Here is a 15,787-nt window from a genome sequence, read left to right as displayed (position 1 = left end):
ATTCTTTGTTTTTGTGCAGCACCAACTGAAGCGGGCTGTCAGTAAATTTAACCTCAGGAATGCCATGTCACCTCAGGGTGCTGACACACACACACACACACACACACACACACACACAAACACACAGATCAAAGACTTAATAAACAAGACTACAAATCCAACCGATCAATGCCAACTTTCGGTACATGAGACAACGGTACATTTTTGATACTCGACAGACACAAATAAGAAATAAGTGGAGATATATAATTTTTGTGATCTTCAATATGCATTACCCACTGTACTCTTATGAAACACACTAGTCGTAACAGGGATGACCTGTAGGTGTTCACCTGCTAACTCTGCTGACCTTTTGTGGCCCTCAGGAGATCAGGAAGCTGATGCAGGAGAGGAACGACGGCTCCAAGAACCAAGTCACCAAGACCATTATCACAAAGAGGTACAATATCACAGCAATCTACCTGCGATCACAGATCCATTTTTCATGCAAATATGCAACATATTTGAAGGTCCCAGCTTCTCAAATGTAGGAATGTGTTTGTCCATATCTTACATTATAGTTAATTGAATATATTTTAGTTTTGGACAGTTGGTTTAACAAAAGAAGCATTTTAAATGCTGAAAGTAGCATATTTAGTGATAACTTGGCGAAGCAACAATTGTTTGAAACATACGAATCAACAGGAGAGAAGTGGATTATGCAGCTTGAGTGGATATATCTTAACACAGTATTTTCCACTATTACCCTTGGTCCATTTAACTGCTGTGAATGCAGGCTGACCACACCGAAGAGAACGAGAATAGTATATGGGTGATTGTTTGATAGTAAAAAGATGGAGCCAGTAGATGGTAAAAATAACTAAACCTATGGTTCAGGAGAGGAATAAAAAAGGGAAAAATATCAGCCCCAATATGTTGAAAAACCAAATTATTATTTTACCCTGCAGTGTTAAACTATCCATCCAATCTGTTTGTTCAAGCAATAATACGTGTGTGTGTGTGTGTGTGTGTGTGTGTGTGTGTAGGTACAGGAACCAGTACCCTCTCCTTGGTCTGTTGAGCGACGACTACAACGTCACCTCGCCCGTCAAAGAAGCCAAGACCATCGTCATCGAGAAAACTGGGGAGATGTACAAGCAGGTAAAAACGGGAGGGAGGGGGAAAAGATAAGATAATATTAGCTACCTACTATTTCTCAACATACTGCATGGTAAAATGTTATCAACAAGCACCAGAGTGAGCGGTTTACTAGAACTCATGGATGACTTTGTGTCAGGAGTCTTGCTTATTAATGTTTGGTTTAATGAAACAACAGACATTGGGCACCGCTGCTGTATGAGAGAAGTTTGATGATGAGCGGACTCATTCTGAGAAACCTGCTGGCATTGAGACACCGTGTTAAATTCTGTCTCTGTCAACAGACCACCTCCACCAAGTCGCACCACATTCAAAACACTGACATAATGAAATGTGGGACACAGGTCAGAGTGAGGGTGAGGGGTTTATACTCTAGAACAGAGATCTTCAACAGGGGGTCCGGGGACCCTAGGGGGTCGTCAGAGTTACTGCAGGGGGGCCACCAAATTATTGTTCATTTTTTGAATGTTTAAAAAAACCAAACTATTCTATTCACTAAAATCTATGTATAAAGGCTTTAGGCCGCCCACATATTATTGTAGGCTCAAGGCCAACACAAACTAAGACAAGAGGTAGGACATTTTAATTCCAAGTAAGGAAAAGACACAAAAACAAAACTGGAATAGTAAAGGTTTTGGACAGGAGTAACAGCATGTACAGTTTTTAACATGTTGAAATGATACAGCACAAATGGTTGAATGATGAATGGCACCAGGTTCCTATTCACATCACGGAGTGGCCACAAAACCGCGAGGTAGAGCACAGAGCATATTGCAGAGCAGAGAGGTGAAGCACAGTGCAGGTATACGCCATCATTGCTTCTGGCTTTGGTTGCACCTTGAAAGGTCAGCAGCAACAAGGTCAAAGTTGACATAATTTGAACTTTGAGCACAGCGCTTAACAGCAATTTCAAGCGATGCGCGACGCAAAGGGAAGTGCTTTCTCCGAGTTGCTCCCCCCAATAGGAAAGGAATGGCACAGCCAGCGCAGAGCAGTTTTTTACCGTGAATCATGTGTGGGCGGCTTCACTACTGCAAAGGTTTGAAAACCCCTGTAGGTCTTTGCATGAAGATGTAAATTATTCCACCAGGATGTTTAGAAATAAAAAAAAATGTAATTGGTTTCACAGTTCAGACTAATTGACAACCCTGAAGATATTTTAATACCCGCCAGTTTTTTTTCCTTTACACAAATGTCAAACAACAACAAAGAAATCCAAATGTGAGCAAGAACACGTTGAATTGGAATTTCCAAAATGATGAAATGATACCAACAAATACTATATCTGCCTTATGGCTGACTTGGTCTTGGTTGACATTGAACTACTAAACAAATGTTGTGCCATCCAAAACGACTTTATATTTTTATAATGACTGAATATCCAATAATAGTGATATGAGTAAAAGTTGTTGTTTATTAGTAACCAAACCAAACTTTTTTCCCACCTGTTTCACAGATGAAACAAAGGAACTTAGAAAGATTATCCTGGCATAAAACATTTTCACCTGTTTTTAAGTCATAAACACAGGAGAGAAAACAATTGAGATCAGACATAGAAAATTGATCACCAGAATCGTTTTTCCCTCACTTGGCTTTCAGGGCTTCCGTAGTCCAACATCCAGACACCTTCATACTTCTCTTTTTAAAGCTGACTAAACATTTGTACAATATGTAACTGTACCTGTGTTTTATTTTGAAACAGGAAATCATTACAACCCCTTAAAGACACACTGCTTCTCTCCGACAGGAATGATTGAGAAGACCCAGACGTCACCCACCCTCCCAATTTGCATGCTCCTCCCCCTCCCCTCCCCTCCCCCTCCCCTCCCTCATCCTCAGGGCTCCCAGGGTTGGTGGTGGTTTAAATTTGGAATCATTGGTTCAAATCTTTGGTTTGACCAAATTGGCCTGGTACCTGTTTTATTTGGGCTTAATATGACAAGGAAACAAATATATGCTATAGCCAGGAGGTGGTGCAATGAATCATGACAACTGGGAACTGGTTGAGATTTGAACAGACAGTTTTGTTAAAAAATCTGAGCCGAGATGATTTACTAATTGGCACGAACAGCCACTTCCTCTACTTTATCATCTTTATAACTGTGTTCTGCTTGATTAAGTGAAGGTTTAAGTTGAAAACATGTCAGATCACAGTTAACCAAGTAAACGTTGACTGTGTACCAAACCCGCTGATTGGCTGCCCGCCATACTGCCCGCAGTAGTTGAAACTAAATATCATGTGGAAATGATAAAAATACAAAATGTGTATGAAGTGGTTAAAAATAAAAGTCTATGCTACTCTAACATACACTTTTTCAAATTGTACATGTAATCAGTACATGATCTGACTATGTACAATAACACTAAAACATGACCTACAATATTTTGATGAAGAATGTGTTTGGACCAGATAAATAAATGATTAGCACTCTGCAGTAGGGTTGGGAAATGACGATACATTGCCTGCAATCAAATCACTAAACCTGATTTTGTAATATAGTGCAAGACAGTAATCTGTGATACAATACAATGTATGTAACTGAAGAGAAGTGGTAGACTATATGTGGACAAATCTAAAAATCTAGGAGTTTCCTGTATTTGTTGCCTGCATGATGAGGACATTTCACAAACAACTGTGACAAACGATGTGAGGCACAAACCAGGAAAAGGCCAAACGGTTCAGAGTTAAACATTCTGGAGTAAAAGAAAGTTGCAACTTGGTCTCAGTATCACAGGAGATTGTATTGTGATATATAAATGTATTGATTATTTGTCCCATCCCTACTTGGCAGCTCATAAATTACAGTAAGGCTAAATTCAAGCCTGGATGTTGTCTTCCCACGAATCAAAAGGGGGATATCCCAAAAATGCTTGGAAGAAAGATAGCTGCCAAACAAAGTGAAATTGATGAAGTGTCCCAAATCTATACTACATGCTAATTCTTAGCAGGTTTTGAGTATGTATCCACATATACTCAAACCAGACAGTATGTACACATAAATATATATATATATATATATATATATATATATATATATATATATATATATATATATATATATATATATATACACAGTTGTTTTGCGAGTGTGCTGGATGTTTTCCAACAAGCTGTGCACAAAAAAAAATAGAGGAGCTGCTCACAAATGGAAATAATTTAAACATGGATGATATGAGATTCCTGAAATATCCTAAAAAACAAAAAAGATATTGCTTCTAAAAAACAAAACAATTTGCTATCTCTTTGTGAAGTTTAATTGGCAGTGATGGCGTCCGATGTCATACGTATTGAATCATTTCCTGTTAACATTGGTAAAACAGTGCTAAAACAGTATTCTATGTCGATTAGTAGCCATTGTAGTACATACTGTATAGAATTATGATATTGTATGGATTTGGGAAGTTTAAAATGTAAAGTTAGTCTTACTAAATTTGTCATTATCTGATCAATTACAACACCACACTCTGTCAAAAGACAGAAAGGCCCAAAACATGTTTTTCATACAATATAGTTCAGGACAGTTCGGTTTCATCATTAGTTACCAAACGAGCGCTGACTCAGCTTCCAGTTGTCACTAATGCACGTTTAGACAAGACTGGCACCATCGAGCATGTAGCATGAGATCCTCCTCAAAGCCACCACAGCCATGTTAGCTCAGGGGATGAGGAAGTGGATGTGTTACTATGACTGCTACTCTGCATGTAAATATGTATGTATATTTATATTGTAAGATGGGCACGATCAGTGAATGTTTTCTTCTGTGTGACTGTAGTTTGATCAGGTAGTTTGCTTTGCTTTTGTGCTAAATGGTAGTTTTTATCTGTGTAATAGTTTTTAAAAAGCTTTTTATTTTAAGGTTGGGATGTCTTGATATACTCAGAGGTGCATGGGCATGTGCTGTTCACATATAGCTCTGATGTTTTTATGTGTGACAGAGGTAGGTGGAACTGGAGCATGGTTTTATGGGGTTTTGTGATGGTGGAAGAAAGTTTTAAAGCACAATATTATGTAAGATGTTTGTTGAGTTTTTCTGTCTTGAGTTTTGTTTTGTTTTCTCTGTTCTGGCCTTTTTTACATAAGGAAGCATGTTTGGCTGCTTCATGTCCACTAGGAGTTCGTCTTTAAGGTGCTGCGCCCTGTTTCACTGATCCACAGGTTGATGGCAGTTCTAGGTAGAAAGTTTTCAGAAAAAATAACACTGAAACTAGCTGACTTTATGCTGAGGCTGTTTATTTATTTTTGCTCCTCTGAGCCTAAAAGTCTTCTTATCGTAGAGACTGCTACATTGCAGACATTGATGTTTTCACCTTCCTGTTGCCAATAAAACAAGCATCTATTTGTGGTTCCCAAACCAGCTTCATCCACATTATATACGTAGGATAGCTGCATATGTATTGATAGTGATAAGATGTAACTTATACAGAGATAACAGTAAAATTGGTTAAACCACAAATATACACAACAGCGTTTTCTGAAGCATTTCTATTCATCTCGTCTATCTCTCCAGACAAATACACAACTTTCAATATGTGCTAATATGCATACATCAGTTCAAACTACACAAATGCCAGTTTTTATGTTGTGAAATTATTAACTTTACCCGGGGTTTTACTATTGGCATGTAAGACATTAGATTTGGACAGATAAATACAACCATAAATGAAAAATATAAAACCTGTTTCTACCTATGTATGTTTCATAAAGCCTACAGATACGGTTTTGTATATGTTGAACAGACCAATTGTTTTGGTAGAATTTATTAGGTAAAGACAGTAAATCAGTTCAGTGATACAAACTGTGCTAGTTTTGTTCTTCCACCTCTACCTGGAGGATTATGCTCAAGGCCCTTGCAAGATTTTACTGCTGGTAGGGGGTCAGAATGAGTTTCAAGTCATCACTTAATTTTACATGGAAATAGTTTCAGTTTGTGCAACAGATCCAATTTACAGATGCTTGTCCTGTAACTGGTTTAACAGGCTGCAGCACCAGTTCCAAGATGCTGAAGTATGTTAAAAGATCATATTTAATAGCACCGTGCTTATGTTTCAGCCATACTGTAGACATATTTATTTATTTGGACAAAGCGCATTAATCAACATTTCTGTAAATGCGCCAGTGTTAGCCAGTCGGCTAATTTTCAACTGTAGTCCTTTAAATAGTATACTGCGCCGACATTCCCCCTCAATATGTGATTAACACTACTGACAGAACAGAGCTGCTCAGTGGACATGGAGCCGAATTTCTGTGGAAAGCCTGTAAAAAATGTCTTGACTATCATGGGACCTCAAGTGCCTTACTCTGTTAGCAACAAGCTAATGTTGGGCCAGCATCACGGTTTGGTTTACAAAATAGCATTATCATCTGGTCAGTTGGTCAAAATCTATCAACTCTGATCATTTTCAAAATGTTTTGGCAACATGGCACCAATGGTGGCTCTTTGGTTGCCTGAAGGCCTTCATTTGTTTGCTATCTGGGTAATCTCTAAGGAGACCTAATACTGCTTTCTTTGCAAGCTGAGAATAAATTGTATACAGAGCTAAATTAACTGGTTGTACTTAATCTACAAATAGATGCGTTTTAAATATATTTTCATATGCAAACAGTTTTCTTTATTTTCCAGTTCAGGAGGATCTGGGCTGCTAGCCTGCCCGGCTGCACTACCTCAGTCCTCTCCAATGAGAAATGTTTCAGCTGTGATAGATTGGGATTAAAATCAGTAATGTATCTATGCAAAAGTGCACTTGTTTTCTGTTTTACTGAACTGTTTACTGTCAACACAATCACGCACGGTCAACACAATCAATATGGTCATGTTAAAGGGTAATTTCACCCAAATGATAAGAACTAACGTATCCCTTTCTTTACTTTTCTCTTTATATCCATATGTGTTTCTGTCTCTATATCCATTTTTTGTTGAATTAATACATAATCTGAAAAGGTCCACCTATTTTTCAGAGATTTAAAACACATTTTACCTAAACCAGCTCCATTTACTGGATGAAGGCTGTGAAATAGGCGAGAGCCCAGAAAAGCAAGTAAATGGACGTTGAGATTGCTTTTACATACATGAACTTCATTATTTGAAGCTTTGGCCATTTGTACCTTTATATATTTACAGAAAATAAGGGAAAAGTATCATATGTCTACTTTGAGGATTACGTTTGTGCTTTCAGAAGTAGCATGTATTTCTTCCAAAAAAAAATGTTTCCTACATATTTTTCCTTTAAATGTCCATGGCTGCAGGAGTCTATCCTAGCAAGCATTTGGTGAAAAGCGAGGATACTTGTACATCACCACTGCATCACATAGCCTACTGTATTTCTACAGGGACCTTGGGTGATGTTGCAACTCTAAGTGTGTCCAGCAGAGGGAGCCAGCCACCCTCAGCAGCTCGCTCCTCGCTTGGGGTCAATGAGTGGAGCTGATAGAGCAGAGAGGCAGAGAATGAGGTCATTACAGCTCTGTAGGGCTTGGCTCAGTTGGCTGCTTGTCAAGCATTTTGACTTCAGTCACTGTTCTCAAAGCCCACATGGCCACAGAAAGCTCAAACCATCACAGAGCAATGCTGCAAGCGGCCATGAATGTCCTGACATAGAACCATGCCTGGGAAGTATCAGATTACAACATTAAAGGTCCTATGACATGCTGCTTTTTGAATGCTTTTATATAGACCTTAGTGGTCCCCTAATACTGTATCTGAAGTCTCTTTCCCGAAATTCAGCCTTGGTGCAGAATTACAGCCACTAGAGCTAGTCCCACAATGAGCTTTACTTAGTATGTGCCATTTCTGTGTCTGTAGCTTTAAATGCTATTGAGGAGGAGAGAGGGGGGCAAGGTGGAGGGTGGGGGTGTGGCCTTGACCAACTGCCATGCTTCGCTTGTTTTCAAGCCATGATGTCTTTCTCTCTCTCATGGGTGGGCCAAATTCTGCGGGCAAAGCAGAGAAAGGGGAGGTAACCTTCCTCCTTGTGACCTCATAAGGAGGAGATTCCAGATCGGCCCATCTGAGCTTTCATTTTCTCAAAGGCAGAGCAGGATACCCAGAGCTCGCTTTACACCTATCGCCATTTCAAGCCACTGGGGGACCAAAGGCAGGCTGGGGGAACTCATGTTAATGCTAAAAAATGTCATAAAGTGAAATTTTCATGCCATGGGACCTTTAAGAGAGATTTTAGTGATCAGACTATCAATAATTAAGTGCTATAATTGATTACGGATACTGAGCAAATTGAATAATCTGATTTGAGATTCTGGAAATGGGAGGTTAATGTTTTGAGAAATGTGTGGAGCCCTCCCTTTGAGGACTTTGGGTCTGTACAAAAGTCTATTTGAAAGGGAAAAATATAGTATCAGTCCGTAAGGCAATGAAACTCATTTTATTCATTTTGAGATTACGGTTGGTAAAAGTATCATTACAGTAAGGTATATTTACAGTTAGCTATATTGCACGCCACAAAGTTCATGCATATTTTTATGTTTCATCTTGAGTCTTTAGCTATAGCATGGACTGATAAAGTCTATTATTACCTCTGGCAAGGAGGTAATGTGTTTGGTTTGGTTTGTTGGTTTGTCTGTCAGCAGAATTATATAAAAAACTACTGGCTCATTTTTAATGAAACTTGGTGGAAAGGGGTAGCATGGGCTAAAGAAGAACCCATTAAAGTTTGGAGCGGATCCGAATCATGGGCGGATAAACAAATCTTTTTTCACTTTCGTTAGCATGGCAAGACGCCATGGCCTTGGCGGAGGTCTGCGCTCTCTGAGTGCCCTTCTATAACTGCCATTTGGTCTAAATTCATGATATGGCTGAAATCATTCACCATGCTTCCTCTCTCCTCACTGACACATTTCTTGACTGAATTGATTATGCAGCTCATTCTATGTAGGCCTCATGAATTAAATATAAGGAGTAACACTGAAAAAAACTACAACAAACAAAAAACATGTTTTAAATTATTTAAACCTGGATTAAATCACGATATCTTCTCCATTTTCTTTAATGTGAATTTTTGGATGGTAAAAGCATAGTGGAGTGATAGTGCTACTCTAGAAGAACAGGCTGGGAAGCAGAAATGTTTCTTCCAGTGCTGCTAAAACTGCTTAGCACTGTAAACTCACTGCATTGTTACAATCTACACAGACACAATATGTGTGTTACCTGCTGGTAATCTGATTGTGGCTCTCCCTATTGTGCTTTTTTGTTGATTAACTGTGTCAGACCTGATCTGATGAAGCATTAGTGGTCGACCTTGCCATAAATTTGTGTGACATATAGAGACAGAATAAGCAAAGAGCTCAGGGGAGCTGCAGTCTGGTGATATTATCTGTGGATTTGTCACTATTAGCGACATGACATTGATGCATTGTTAAAAAAATATTGTAATATTAATAATATACTGTATGACAAATTTGCTACAGCAGATGGAGGGAGCAAAAAGGTGAGAGCAAGCAAACACTTATTGCAGGTGGTGATAAATAAAACAACTGTCATTTGGAATCAGGAAGCAACCAGAAATATCCTGTGTCAAAATCTAACATTTTGTTGACCCATTCATCCATCCTGACCTTCTCTCTCTGCAGACTTTGTGGCTCTATAATAACTATTTTAATTTTATTATTGTGTCATACACACAAAGAGTATGCCCAGCCCACATGGGCTTACAAGCTGCCATAACTTATAGCAAGGGACCAGATGCCAAAATAGCAACAACAAATTAACAAATAAACCTTGTCTTTTTTGCCATGCTTTAGAAACAAAAGTCGCCAATTACTATATGTTAAATTTAAACAACCACTCCAGTTGGTCATCATCAGTACACCAGAACATTTCAGGATTTTGAACAGACATTTCATGTGAGATGGGTGTTCTTAACTCATAATAATGACAATACAAAAGAAAATGTTATTCATTCTCAAGTTCTCCTAATTCACATAGTTTGCACAACCTTTTATCTTCTTGGATGTTTGGATATTTTTAAACTTACCAACTTTATATATATATATAAGGATGAGATAAACATCAAAGATGCTTTGCTACAAGCAGGAATTGCAGGGGCTATAAATATATATATGACCGTAATATGGCTGCACGGTGGCCATTTTAAACAGTTTTAATCACGTGACCGTTCTTTTTAACATAACATCGCAGTTTTAAACACGTAGTTACAGTACGTTGTGAAACGGAACTACAAGTTTAGGCAACCAAAATACTTAGTTAAGTTTAGCCAAAATAAATGATTGTTTGGGAATGGGAAAGATCATGGATTGGCTTAAAATGAGTCACGGACGTTACAACATCATGGACATAACGCACATTTATGTCTTTTTCACATATAACAAAAAGGTTAACATAATCTCTTACACACAACCACAGGCTCTCTACATCTCTACAACTTCTTTCTGTCCCATTCAAGCTTATGTACCAAGTCTGACGTATACTCTCTCTCTCTCTCTCCCCTCTCTCTCCCTCTCTAAACCCAATATCCTCTGAGGCCCGGGGGTTTTAGAGTGTAAAGGCAGTGCAGAGGCAGGAAGAGAGAGACTGCATTATCCACATCAAAGAGCCAGAGTTAACAGCCATAATCAATGCTTCCCCATTACGCACTAAGGTCTGCCTCTCTCTCTCTTCCTCTCACCCTCTCTCTCTCTCTCTCTCTCTCTAATCAGATCAATATGCTTTATTAGCATGAATGGAAGTATGATATTAAAATTGGCAAAAAAGGTGGAATTCATCAACAAAAGATGGCAACACGGAGAGAGGCTGGTTAATGATTTGAAATAGATATTTTGGGAGGCTGTTAAGACTTCATAGCTACTAATTTTGAGAGAAGATAAATATTAAATCAGACTTTTTGAAAGGTGAATGGGATACAGAAACTGGAAATATGCTTTATCAGCTTACCCCTATTGACAAAATATTACAATATACAAACTCACTGTTAAAATGAATATGTGTATTTCTTTATTTGCATTAGGCCTCAAAGCATGAAATGAAATAAAATGCAAAAAGAGTTTGCAGATTTTATGTCCACATATAGATAAATGCAAGTATGCAAACATTTGTGTTACCTTGGTACTTTTTTACATGTAACCAGATTCATAATCAGCTTTTTACATGTGTGCATGTGCATGACAAAAGACGGGAGGAGACCCAGAAAGGGAAATGCTTTGACAGCAATGCAGCAAGAAGTTCCATTACACAGTGATACATCCTCATATTCAAAGTTGAAACTGACACAGAGTTGTCTCTATAAGTCTAAATAAGTGTTTCCCAATGCTGAACAGTAAACTGTTAGTAAACTTTAGACACACTCACACTGTAAGGAAAAACTTGTTTCAGTTATGCTTAAATTGCATGAATGGATGGTAGCCATTATGGCTGAACAATTTGGAAAAAGATATCTATTTGTTATTATTTTGATTGATATTGCTATTGCGATATGATTCACAAAATTGGAGGGAATGGGCGATTTTGATATTGCACTAGACTAGTCCATATTCCGATTTCGAAAATTTTTCGATTAACTGTTCATCCCTATAGCTATTGTGGCAAAAAAAATGAATGATGAAATGGACATTATTACAATAAAAAGACTACACACAAAGTATGCAAAGATTTTATCTATGAAAACATAGGACATCTTCAATGTGGAATAGGTCACATACAACAGTAAGGCAAATGAAAATCACATTTTCTCTGTCTTTCGCCCTTATTGACCCCCTCTGCCCCACACAGCCAGGCCTATCGACCCCTCTCTCCCAGAAACCAGGCCCCATGCTTGGGGTCAGCGACCCACCGAAGCCCCCTGCCTGGCTGTGGGGTCGAGAAGTGTGTGTGTGTGTGTGTGTGTGTGTGTGTGTGTGTGTGTGTGTGTGTGTAGAGAAATCACCACCCCCCCTCCCCTCACCGGGGCACAGCCAGGCATTTGTGGAGCTGAAAAGCCTGCAGCTCACACTGATGCAAATCTAGTGGCAGTACAGAATAAAGCACAAAGTATTGAGTTAATCACATTATATTTTCTAACATTTATTTGTGTTTCAATTTTTTCTCTCATATTTCTCTTCTCTTTTTCACCTTTAGGTGGAATGGACTTATTGTAAGCAGATTTGGATAAAAGCATCAGCCAAATAATATAATGTCATCTTTTTCAGTCTAATAATCTCATGGTTGAAATAAGGCACTGTTTCTAGAAGCTCTCACTTGACCACTGATGTTGCAGGAACAAACTTCATTTAAGGCAAGACACTACTGGTGAATAGGGTAAAAATTCTAACTAATATCCCCATGAAACTTCCTCAGTTGATTACTTACATTACGACATCACATCATTTTCTAAAATGTTATGTTTAAATATGCAAATGAGGCATTGTCTAATTAAATATGTGCTAATCTGCATACATTTCCTGAACAGAACTCTGAACATTGGATAAAGCCAAGTTTGAAATTCTTGTTTAATTTTGTTGACATATTAGAGTCAATGTGGTGATGTTTTTACGGAGGGAATTTTGGATCTCTCTTTTTTTATCGCTCCATAAATCAGAAAAAACTGTCAACAGCCATAAAAAAAACAATTTTCGCCCTGTTTTTAGTAATAACATGTTCTATAAATCCGACTATGAATGATAAATGATCAAACCCCTCTGCACAAACCTTGAATATACAAGAATGAAACTGGAAGTTTGGTGTATGTAAGTGCTACCAAAGTGGAGATTTCTGACTCAGGGTATAAGAGTATAAACTAATTTGTAGAAGATGAATGGTCCATCTGTATTTTGATGTGAGTGATAAGATGTCACTTTAAAACTGTTGACATATCTTACCAACTACTGAAACCAGAAGACAAAATCCTAATTTGGAGACAATTACATTAATTAAATTTGTAACCTCAAAACAGCTCCAAACATGCTATTTTAATAGCTGTTTTTTTCCATTTTTTCAACCACAGCAATAATACCGCCAGGATCTGTTGCTACATATAAAAGAGCTTAACCCTCTTGGTTACCAGATCCGGATGACTGTCCAGGTTGCATCTAATCAGTCTGGATATTTTCAGTTTTCCACCAGTCATGGCAGTCATCACTCTCTGCCTCGCACTCTCTCTCTTCCCCCATCTCTCTTCCTCTGTCTCCCCATCCTGCCAGGAAAGCTTTGACAGCTCTCATCTTTCATCCATTTGATGTGATTATGCTCCTTAATACACATTTAAAGCTCCCCATTCACATTTTATGGTGTGATGAAGGGCCACATAGTGTTGTTTCTCTCTCACAGCTCTCAGCTTCTCCTGCTCAAACTTAACATCAGGTACAGTCTGGTTCTCCACAGATAATCCCTCTCACAGTGAATATTAAGCCTGGTTTTTCTCCCACTCTGAGTGACAGCAAACACTGTATTCCTTGTTAATTGCCTTCCCAAAGAGAGAGGTCGAACTGCTTAAGCCACCAAGAGTTGTATGAAGATTGTATTTTTTGTGTCATTCAGGTTCATGGGCAGACAGCCAATAATTTGGTTAATTCCTACTAGGGCTGTAACAGTTTGTGTATCCGTGCCGAACCGTCACGTAATGTGGATCCAAAGTTCACAAGCCAAGTCCCACTTGGACATTTTTAGCCGTACACTGTTAGCAATATGTGCCGTTTACATGTACTGTAGCACAACAAGCTGATTGGCGTGTGAGTCAGTCACAACATGTCAAGTGCATAAGAAATGCTTTTTTAGTTTTTTAGCCTATTGTGAGCTGTTGCCTTTTGGAAAAGTGTATGTTCAGTGGAATACAGAAATGTTCCCTTATTTTTATAGTGAAAATAATTTGCCAAAGTTGCCAGTGGTCAAAATGTTACTTCGGTCCCCAGCAGGAGGATTTTGTCTTTGACACCTGCATATCCTTATGCATTTTCTTTTCATTTTTTACACTGTACCGAAGTTGCACTGAAGTGTGACGAACCGAGGTCGACGCCAAAATCCTCAGACAAATTCAAGGAAATGGCAAGAGACTCTAAAAAAAAAAAAAAGGTAAAGTGGTCAGTATTTTTCACATTTATCTGAACACTTTCATATTGCAAACTATAACGAACTCTGCAGCCACTTATGTCCAGTTGTTTGACTCCAGGGTTCTCATTCATAGACATGGCATACGCACAAAATGGGGCTGAATATGTGCGTACGCCACTTCCCACGCAAAGGTTGTGATTTATAAAAAACAAACTTGACGGGAGAATGTGCGGTCCTCCACGGAAACTCTGACCCATGCGTATGCACATTTTGGAGACAAAATAGGAATTGGCGACGCAGATGGTGAGGTGGTGAACTGGATTCAGGCCGCAGAAAGAAAATGTGGGAATAACGATTACTTGTAATACTTTTAAGTATTGATGCCTCACACATTTTTTCACTCCATATCATCCACGTTGCCATGAAGATTAAATCCAGCAGTGTTATTTGCGATTGTACTGAGTGATAATTGTTCCATAAACACCTCCAACTCAAATCTTAAATAAAAATTAGTTCTTAATGTTTAATCGGCACTGTCTCACTGTCACATTGTCCGCTATGGAGTGCAGGAGGAGGAGATGGCCGGACTGCATGGAATACAGGATAGCATCAAATACCCTAGCATTAGATAACTGCAGAACACAGTGTAAATAACTAAATATATGTATTTAAAACTGTGCATGTATCATCAAATGTCAAAGTCTGAAAATACAGCCGTTAAGCTCTCGCGCAAACGTTACACTTAATGTCCTCGTTATCGGTCAGAACTTTAATACTGTTCGTGACAAATCCTGCATGAAGAAAAGTGTTTTTGCCTATTACACTTTCTTTCGTCTTCAAATTGTATCTCAGGGTTGCGGATACCACCAGTTGATGCTGTGATTTTGGCAAAGTGTTAACAATCACAAATTGACCCCCATGAGTAATGCTGCATGATGGCACTGCTGGCACAGCAGGAGGACTACGGCAATGGAAGAATCAGGAGAGAAATAAGGCTTCAGGGACCATGACGATGACTGGCTAATAGCTGATTTAAATTCCCTAAAGCTGTGCTCTTGGATCTATGTACTGAATTGGGTCCAGTAGAGAGGGCAACGCGCCGTACCGTGCCATCCCGTGCCATCCCGTGCCATCCCGGTCCAAATACAGGTCCTCGCCACTCTGTGGGCAGCCGGCTGTTTCCAGAGGGAAATGTCAGATAGCTAAGTGTTTCTTTTTAAATAAATATTATATATAATCTTCAACTTTATCACTAAGGCTTGTTTGGATATAATATATAGTTCTGTGAAATCTAGGTCTGGTATATCGAAGCTGTCCCCGAGTGCCGAAATGCCTGCCGTTTTGGACAGTATTATTAATATAGGTAGTCTATAGATCAGGTTTACTACACTGTGCGAGAATAGGCCGAAATTATAATTCAATTTGCAGCAATTCCTGAACGTCTGAGAAGTTTTTGCTTTTTCTCCGCCAGTCATCATGATTCGGCGACGAAAGAACAACTGCCAGGGTCATTGACATACTGATCAGCATTCATGAGGTGCTTTGCATTGATTATTTATGGATAAAAATGGGCGTGTACAGGGCGGGACAAGAGGCTGATTCACGTATGCACACTTGTGGGTAATCTGTGATTTATAAAGGGAACATTGCTTACAGGTGTG

General features: G+C 38.8%; 1 protein-coding gene across 1 annotated transcript in view; it reads left to right on the top strand.

Annotated features, from left to right (window-relative positions):
* The window catches only part of pof1b (POF1B actin binding protein), a 32,148-nt gene extending 28,038 nt beyond the window's left edge, over positions 1 to 4,110 (top strand). Inside the window, exons 11-13 of the mRNA XM_036008805.1 lie at positions 366 to 439; positions 1,026 to 1,140; positions 2,840 to 4,110. Coding sequence (XP_035864698.1) covers positions 366 to 439; positions 1,026 to 1,140; positions 2,840 to 2,860 — 210 coding nt within the window. The 3' untranslated portion in view covers positions 2,861 to 4,110. The remainder of the gene's footprint in view (positions 1 to 365; positions 440 to 1,025; positions 1,141 to 2,839) is intronic.
* The last annotated feature ends 11,677 nt before the right edge of the window (positions 4,111 to 15,787 follow it).

Source organism: Sander lucioperca, chromosome 13, assembly GCF_008315115.2.
Source record: "Sander lucioperca isolate FBNREF2018 chromosome 13, SLUC_FBN_1.2, whole genome shotgun sequence".
Lineage (NCBI taxonomy): Eukaryota > Metazoa > Chordata > Actinopteri > Perciformes > Percidae > Sander > Sander lucioperca.
The sequence above is the reverse complement of the archived record's forward strand: the minus strand, read 5'-3'. Positions and strand labels throughout refer to the sequence as shown.